Below are 9210 nucleotides of genomic sequence, written 5' to 3' on the forward strand. Positions count from 1 at the left end.
CAACAATTAACCAATAAATTAAGAAAAACAGAAGTAAATATAATTTGAATAATTATTGTACAGAAAAATATAAAATATTTACCTACTATATGTTAAAAAAAAAATTGTTTCTCTATAAAACTATTTTTGGGTATTAAATTAGCTAACCCAAAAAACACTAATTAAGGAACTAATTATAGCAACTTCGTATTTGAAAACTAAAACTTTTTAAATTTTAAAATTTTAATTGTATACAACTTTAAAAAATAATTCAGAATAAATCATTTTAACTAGTGTTTTTAAAGAATATATTAACAAACCCATATAATAAAAATGGAAAAGCTTTGTGATCCCACGAATAAGTTACAAAAGTATTGATAATAAGCCGAGTGTAAAAACTAAAAAGTTAACCAATGAAATAATCTTCACAAGATTGTTGTTGGTTAGGTGGGCCTTAGGTGGCAAATGGTGGTAGTTGAAAAAAAGTTAGGTGCATAATAAAAAGGCAAAAAAAAGTTTAAAAAATATATATAATTTTTTTAAGGATTAAGTACGATTTTAGTCTTTAAGATAAATATTAAAAAAAATTTTTGTTTTCAATTTTTTTTCATACAAAATCACACGTAAGGTTTAACTTGATTTTAAAATCGTTTTTCGGACCAAAATCATACTCAAGGAGATTTCATACAAAGTTACAAACTATTGAGATATATATATATATCCTTCTACGGTATTTCTCAATCCAGTAATCCAAGAATTAATCCGTCACTATAGATTAGAGCTTCATTTAAAGGTTTGTCACCAGTTAATAAATTACTGCATGCATAAGGCGGGATTCAAACCCCAAATACTTGCTTAAGTAGACTAATGAGCTAATCACTAGACCAACTAATTTTGTTTTATTTATTTTATTTTTTTGTATTAATGAACAAAACTTGTATTTTTTTTTAACTTATTTCGTATCATCCATTTTTTTTTATATTTTCAGCCCAAATGGCCAAGGCACTTGAAATCGGACCAACGCTTGGCCCAATACAGCCCATCTCCGGGCTCTCCTCATTAGGGGATCATCAGTAGGGTTGTTGCCTCAACCGTGCGAATCACCTCCTTAGTACTCACGGTCACCGCTGCTCCCCGTGGCGTCGCCGTCTGCCTCCACCAGTCGCCGTCTGCCTCCACCAGTCGCCGTCCACCTGTTCCATTTCAAGTAAGAGTTATCTCTGTTATCTTTCTTAGGGTTGTTTTGTTTCCGTTACATTGTGAAGGAGTAAATTTATCTTGACTTGTGTTAAAATCACTAGTAATTTTTGCTGGCAATCAACACCTTAAGTCAGCATCTGAAAACAAGATGAATAAGTAGTGAACACTGAATTGAATCTGAATCAGATCTTGTAGAATTCATTCTTTGGCGTTGATTAAGATATGGAAGCGTCGTTTTTCCGTTTTCTGAAGATTGTTGGAGTTGGATACAAAGCTAGAGCGGAAGCTCAAGGTCGGTTATTGTATCTGAAACTTGGATACAGCCATGAGGTTGAATTGGCGGTGCCGCCGGCGGTGCGTGTGTTCTGCTTCAAGAACAATGTGGTTTGCTGCACCGGAATTGACAAGCAAAGGGTGCACCAGTTTGCTGCCACAGTGCGCAATTGCAAGCCTCCTGAAGTTTACAAAGGGAAAGGTATAATGTACATTGATGAAGTCATCAAGAAGAAGCAAGGAAAGAAATCTAAATGATTTGCCACACCAAACATAACATATGATCCATCCATTTTGTATCAGGTAGAGATAACTGTTAAATAATCCTCTTTTGTTTGTCTTCTGTACTTCTATTAATTGGTTTTGATCAATTTATTAGTTTTGTGATTTTAGAATTTGCTTGAATCAATTGTCATTACTGGTTCTCTTTTCTTGCTGCCTCTGCCTTGGTTATAATAACCAACTTTAGCTAAAGTAACAGTGAACTTGATTGTTCTTTTAGAAGAGGGGAAAATTCACTAATTTGGTTAAAGCAACAAAAGAGGATAGTTTCTTACTTTCTTTAGCTTTAACAATAAAGTAAAATAAAATAATATCACGGTAAAGTGTAGTGTGTAATTTCTTATTTTTGCTGTAAAATGTCAAAATAGTGTGGATTTATTGGTGGAAACCAAAGTCTTGATGGTGCCTTGGTCATGGCAAGAGCTGCATTGAAGATGTAAGCAAAGAAAGGATCATAATATTTTGCAGTAGCTTTAACAATACAGTTTGCTGATTGTATTGATTGGTCAACTTGTTTAATTTAATCATGTATTATTCAAACATTAGTATGATTGATTTTACTATTAGCTCTTATGCTAATAGTGTATAACGTTTTTGTCTAGATTTTGCTCACTTGAGAGAGCTTTATAAACAACTTACAGAATGTGTAGTATGATATATTCAAGTATTTTTGTGTTGCATTTTTTGTTATATAAACGATTTCAATTTTAGTTACAGGTAATTTCCTTCAAATTAAATATTGATGGATTGGTGATTGGAACATATATATAAAAATTTGAAATTTTAGAAATATTAATTGTATACAACTTGGAATAATTATTCAAAATAAGTCATTTTAACTAGTATCTTCTCTTGTCTTTATGCTCCCGTGAATGAAAAGTTATGAAGGTCGTTATGGGGATAAGCCGAGTGTAAAAGGTTAGCCAATGAAATAATCTTCACAAGATTGTTGTTGGGTAGGTGGGCCTTAGGTGGCAAATGGTGGTAGTTAGAAAAAGTTAAGTGCATAATGAAAAGTCAAAAAGAATAAAAAAAAATTAAAATGGAACATTTTTTTTTTAATAATTCGACTTATAACAAGATTTCATGCAAAGTTACAAACTATTGAGTAGTATTTAGTTTTTTTTTTATTTTGTGTGTTTTTGTATTCAATGAATAAGCTTGTATGCTTTTTTTTTTTTACATATTTTATATCTTTCATTCTTTTTTATATATAACTTACTATTGAATTATCAATTATATATTTAATATATATGTGTTTAAAATTATTTAAATATCTGTTTTATTAATTAAGAATTATTTAGTAATATTTGTTTTAGATTACTCTTGAATTTGTGTTTTCTTAATAATTATAAATATAATCAAAGTCATAGAAAAAAGAAAGAACAATGAAATTTTATTATGATTGTTAGTGTTACTTGGGAATTTTGTCATCCCATGAATGGATAATCAAGCAGTTGCTTCTTTAAACGAAGTCAAGGATACATTACAAAGTCCTAAAGATTACCTAGAATTTTTGAATACTCTACTTGTCTACCGCAAACACATTACTTCCCAACAAGAATTGGAGTCATTGATATGGTTTAAGGTTCTATTTATACATTTAATTTTTTGTTAATTTATTCTGCCAATATGGTTGAGTAAACAAATACATACAAAATTTCTTCCAAAATTAATGAAATACAAGAATAGTCCATTTATGGGAACCAATCACAAATTCACAAATATGTAGTGTGAGAATAATCACAATCACCTCTTATTTATTTATTTTAATAATGGTTTTTGGATGTATTTTTTCGAACACAACTTTCTTTTCATCGATTGGTCTATCTAGCAAAGATGGATGCATTATGTCCACAATAAACATAACAATCCCAAATGGTGAGGACATTTTCAACTTTTTCACAAGAGTTGTATTAAAGTTGCATAATTGGCATTACTTGGAAAAATAAGTATCGATCCCATTAGTTTCTTACTTAATAGGACTCAAAAAGGAATTCATATTACCCGTATTTAGCAATTAGTATGGACTAGTAGAAGTAGGGGATTGCTTTATCATTTTGGTGTCTCATTCTTTCGAGGGGAAAAAAAGGCTTCCTGTTTCTTTACAAACAAATTGAGAATTAAAAATGATAATGTACTAACTGATGACTATAGAAAAATGTATAAAAAATTTAAAGGTACCGCTATTAATTTAATTTTGAAAATAATTGAAAAAAATATTAGCCTGTCTGCCGAAATGGACCTTTGATTAGAGTTCAAGAGTTTGGTATTGTGTAGGTGAAAAGCAATTTGGAAACATTTCCATCTAAATAGTCTCGTATTATCCGCGAAGTATTAAACAAACATACACAAAATCACCCCAAAAACCTAAAACCAAATTATATCAACATTTCAACACAAGCAGAGAATAGAAAAACTGGTTTTCGGTCCAAATATAATGGAGGATTTCCTAGCGCATGTCGAGATCACCAAAAAAGACATCAGATTCATTATGACATTATCCAAATGCAAACCAAAAGTATAAAAAAGAAGACGAGAACCAGCGATGAGAAACGTAGGATGGTGTGAAAATCATCCACTATAGCGATGAATAAAAAGCCGAGCAAAGTACATTGATGTGCAAGTTCTATATATGAACCAAAATCCATAATTCACGAGAGGCAATCATAAAAGTCAAAAAAGAAAGAGCTAACACTCCTCAACGGGTAACATATCACGGGTTCGGAAAACATTTATTCAGAGACTTTGCAGCTGGACATAATAAACACACAGTACTCAACGGTAGTCCTACTTTGCAGCAGCACCACCTTACTGTTTTGCAATGTGAACAACAAGATCAACCACGCGAGTGCTGAAAAGGCCACACATAAACCAAGCATTAATGTCTCGTGAAAATTAGATATGTTTTGAATAAATATTAACCAACTCAACAGTAATCAACACCATGATTGCCCCATCTCACAGGAAATAATGTGAAGTAAAGGAAAAAGTGAATGGTGTATTACCTGTAACCCCACTCGTTGTCATACCACGAAACAATCTTCACAAAGTTCTTGCTCAATGCAATTCCTGCCTTGGCATCAAAGATGCTTGACCTGTGGGGGGGAACCATGATAAAAATTGTTACGGCATCAATCCATGACTTAGTTTAACGAGCATTCATATGAACAACAATTCGGTATTGTATCAACCAGCAGAAATGAAAAGTTTTTTCAACAAAATACACACCTGCTGTCGCCAACAAAGTCGGTGGAAACTACATCATCTTCTGTGTAACCAAGGATGCCCTTCAACTTGCCCTCTGACTCCTCCCTGAGAAAGGCAACCACATGAACCCAGATGAACCAAAATAGCAAAAAAAAAAAAAAAAACTAATCCTCAATATCCAATAACTTGAAATTCAGCGTACGATCATTCAAATACAACATATTATCCAAAGATGAGATTGATATTCTAAGAAAGCTGCCCTTACTTGATGGCCTGCTTGATTTCGTCATAGGTGGCAGGCTTTTCCAACCTCACTGTAAGGTCAACAACGGAGACATCAACGGTGGGAACACGGAAAGCCATTCCGGTCAATTTTCCATTCAAAGAAGGGAGGACTTTGCCCACGGCCTATACAGACAGGGAAACAACAATGAGTAAAAGTAAATACAGAAGATTTTTAATAAACACTATTATATCTTAATGGACCATAAAGGCCTTAAATGCCACGACATAATGTCAAATATTCACCTTGGCTGCTCCAGTGCTGCTAGGAATGATGTTGAAGGAGGCAGCTCTTCCACCTCTCCAATCTTTGCTGGATGGTCCATCAACAGTTTTCTGGGTGGCTGATTCAAAAACAAGAAATAGAAACCAGAATTAGCATCAAATTTCAATGAGATAGGCACGTGGCAACATGCATAATCAACTAGCAAATAGTAGCAAGCAATAGGCTCTCACCAGTGATGGAGTGGACAGTGGTCATGAGACCCTCAACGATGCCAAACCTGTCGTTGATGACCTACAATAGCAACAATCAACAATTACGATCCTAACACAAGACGTAAAAAGGGATAATAACAATTCCTATGTCAGATCACAAAAAATACCTTGGCAAGTGGAGCAAGGCAGTTGGTAGTGCAGCTAGCATTAGAAATGATGTCAAGCTCTGGCTTGTATTCGTGTTCGTTAACACCAACAACAAACATGGGGGCATCTTTGCTGGGAGCAGAGATAATAACCTTCTTAGCACCACCCTGTATTATACACGAAAAAACACTACATTAATAATCATACGACCACTCGAAAGTAAGAAATGAAAATAACACCCAGCAGATTCACGCTTGACAACACACTCAAAACAAGATCATCCACCACAGGGGACACTACAAAAAACTGGCATCAATCATAAAACAAGTACCTACAACAGAATCATACAAAATGGAAACAGTACAAAGAGACAAACCTTCAAATGGGCCGCAGCCTTGTCCTTGTCAGTGAAGACTCCGGTGGACTCAACGATGATGTCAGCTCCGGCGGATCCCCATGGAATCTCCTCAGGGTTCCTGAGACAAAAAAAACAGAACACATAAATAACCATATAATCGAGCCCGTGAGCACACAAACAAACGACGAATTACGATGCATGTACTATGTTTCTTTCTCAAACACCTTGCGCCTCCATTATATGGAGGACAGGATCCCATCCAAAGGTGGATGAGGCTCCAGTCAGCTCAGAGTATGAAACAGAGCGAGTTCAAAAATCATTTCTCATATAAAAATAGTACAGCAAAATCATTTTATTTTATATACAAACCAACAACAGAAATAACCATAATCGGAGACTTAAAAGGATGAAAATACCTGATTCCGAAAACAGTGACTGGCTTCTCGCCAAAGAGAAGGGTCTTCTCGTCCTTGACCTTCAACTCGTGGTGCTTCCATTGACCGTGAACACTGTCGTATTTGAACATGTATGTCTACAAAATCGAAAAACCGACTCAACCATCAGATCTAGCTACTTCTTCAAAAAACAAAATGGAAAAAAAATCATAGAAAATATTTTAAAATTGTGCATGCTTAGTAGTTAGTAGAGATCAATGAAATTGAAAGGATTTAAGAACGAACCATGTAGTCAGTGGTGATGAAAGGATCGTTAACGGCAACGAGTTCAACATCATCTCTCTGGAGAGCAACCCTAGCAACCAAACGTCCGATTCTTCCGAATCCTGTCGCAAACAAATTCAAAAATAACAAAACAAAAAAGAAATTACAAATTAAAACAAAAACAGTAGTAAAGCAAGTAGAAGAAATGGATCTGAAGAGTTAGAAGATAGATCAACGGAAGAGATAGGGTTTTTGTACCGTTGATTCCGATCTTGACCTTGCCTGATCCAACATCATTTCAATCAAAATAGAAACACAAAAACAAGTTAGATCGGAGAAGAAGAAATGAAGTAGCGAAAGGAAGAAGAAATGGAAGGTGATTAGTGTTGTGTACCCATGATTGAAGATTGTTGATGCAGAGAGAGAAGTAGAAGAGTGAGTGGTAGAGAGTAACAGAAAAGTGAAGAAGGTGAAGAGTGAGTGAAGAGTGTTATGGGAAAGTAGGGTTTTATTGAGGTGGGTGACCGAAAGGGTAGGTTAACGTTCGAGAAGAGAGAGAGAAAGAGGTGATTATGTTAATGTACGTGACACACGTATGACTCGCCATGCTGTGTCACCAATTTAGGTCTCCGGTTTCTGGTGGCTTCTTGACTCTTGTTGAGTTTGATATTATTATCCTCTTTTATCCCAACGGAATATGCCTTTGTGTTTTCAAACAAAAAAATTAATTTATTTTTAAAATATGAACTATATTAAATAATTTAATTAAATATATTAAATTATTTATCAAATTTTAAATATTATCTTTATATTAAAATATTTTCACGTGAATCGATATACTTACGTGTATAAATATAATATATATTTAATTCATTTTAATTATTTTATATTTTAGTATATATTTTACAAAAATAATTGATATAGTAACTAATTTTTTATATACATATTATTCATATTACTCTTTTTCAAAACGTGGATTTGCACTCTCTCTCTCTCTCAACAAAATTAATTTATATGTGTGTTTAATAATGATATTTTAATGATATGAAATATTTTACAAAATTATTTAATTAATTTTTTTATTTTTATATACTAAATATGAAAGTATAAATAAAATTTTATCTGTAATTATTTTTATATAATTTATTATTTAATTATTTTTAACTATTAATTTTATATAAAAATAACTGTATGTAAACCTTAAACAAAAAATAATCTCCAAATTTAATCTCCTAATCTACATGTTGAATGCACACAATGCATAGTAAATATATACTTTTGTCTTTCAAATAAAAAATATAATTAAAAATACTAAATTAAAATGGATCATGACCATTTAAAAGACGAAAATAAAATATTTATTCTACACCAAATTCAATGAGAATAGATTGTAAGGAAATAAAATACAATCTCTAACTTTTTAATGTTTTTTTTTTATTTCATTTGCAAAATATATACCTAAAAAAAATTAAGAGAAAGGATTCCAAATTCAACATGTAAATGGGGTAACAATGTAAAATGCAGAAGTGGAAGCTTGTTTTAGAAGAGTCTAGATTCGTTGGATTGTGTGGAAGGAAAAAACAGAGAACAAAACAAGTGGCTCGGATTCAGTGGGCTTGTCACGTCGCTTTTGATTTTGAAGAGCGAATACTGGAGCCTCTCGTATTCGCATACGCATACACGTATGCGTGGGCCTTACAATTCTCAAAGCCAAGCCACTACCTTCTTTTTAGGGTTCCCAACTCATGCCATTGGTTGACTTGAATCAATGCTCCAGTTTATTTACCCGCAAAATAATAAAGAAAAAGTATAAGGAGTCAATAGAATATTTGTACAATATATATAATGGAGGATTATGGAATATTAGGGATATAACTGTTAGTGTTATCTGCTATCAATTAAAGTTTTTGAGATGAGTGGTATCATGACATGGTATTAGAGCTTTTGGGAAGATATTTATTATCCCTAGTACTCAGATGATTATTCTAAATAGTATGGGGAATGTTCATTTTATAACTCAATAACCCATTTAATTTGTAGTATAAAAATATTATAAATTTATCTATATTTATTCATCAAAATACATATATATATAAGATTTGAATCCTCCAAAATTCATTTTTGTTATTCACTTGAAAATATAAAATATAAAATATAATATTTTATTATTTATTTTATAGGTGGAAGTAAAAGAAAATATTCAAAGATAAAAAATTATACGTTATCTTTTTAAGTGAAAAACAAATTTAGAAGATCCAAATTTATATATATGTTTGTCTTTTCTTAAGAGGGATTAGATTCTTTTGGTGAATTTTTATTATTTATTTATTTTATTTATTTTAGAGGTGTTTGAGTTATGATTTTTTCTTTGTTAGAATTATG

At 32.3% G+C, this 9210-nt stretch overlaps 2 protein-coding genes across 3 annotated transcripts; one reads left to right on the forward strand and one right to left on the reverse strand.

Moving 5' to 3' along the window:
• The first annotated feature begins 992 nt into the window (after nucleotides 1–992).
• Nucleotides 993–2409, forward strand: LOC107611831 (large ribosomal subunit protein uL6m-like). 2 transcript variants are annotated; one of them, XM_016313723.3, is made up of 3 exons: nucleotides 993–1186; nucleotides 1375–1755; nucleotides 2103–2409. In XM_016313723.3, exon 2 carries the CDS (start codon nucleotides 1402–1404, stop codon nucleotides 1708–1710), a length of 309 nt encoding a protein of 102 aa, XP_016169209.1. In that variant the 5' UTR covers nucleotides 993–1186; nucleotides 1375–1401; the 3' UTR covers nucleotides 1711–1755; nucleotides 2103–2409. The 2 variants fall into 2 exon arrangements, with proteins under 2 accessions (XP_016169209.1, XP_088352613.1); XM_088496487.1 differs by having other exon boundaries at nucleotides 994–1186; nucleotides 1366–1755.
• Nucleotides 2410–4283: 1874 nt separating this feature from the next.
• Nucleotides 4284–7475, reverse strand: LOC107612720 (glyceraldehyde-3-phosphate dehydrogenase GAPC2, cytosolic). The gene is made up of 12 exons (XM_016314433.3): nucleotides 7223–7475; nucleotides 7087–7110; nucleotides 6850–6950; nucleotides 6586–6701; nucleotides 6188–6287; nucleotides 5832–5978; nucleotides 5683–5743; nucleotides 5473–5570; nucleotides 5210–5352; nucleotides 4966–5049; nucleotides 4743–4832; nucleotides 4284–4588 (listed from the first exon to the last, which is right to left on the reverse strand). The coding sequence occupies exons 1-12, from the start codon at nucleotides 7224–7226 to the stop codon at nucleotides 4546–4548; spliced, it is 1011 nt and encodes a 336-aa protein (XP_016169919.1). The 5' UTR covers nucleotides 7227–7475; the 3' UTR covers nucleotides 4284–4545.
• Nucleotides 7476–9210: the final 1735 nt, after the last annotated feature.

Source organism: Arachis ipaensis, chromosome B8 (assembly GCF_059453495.1).
Source record: "Arachis ipaensis isolate K30076 ecotype BB chromosome B8, ASM5945349v1, whole genome shotgun sequence".
Classification (NCBI taxonomy): domain Eukaryota; kingdom Viridiplantae; phylum Streptophyta; class Magnoliopsida; order Fabales; family Fabaceae; genus Arachis; species Arachis ipaensis.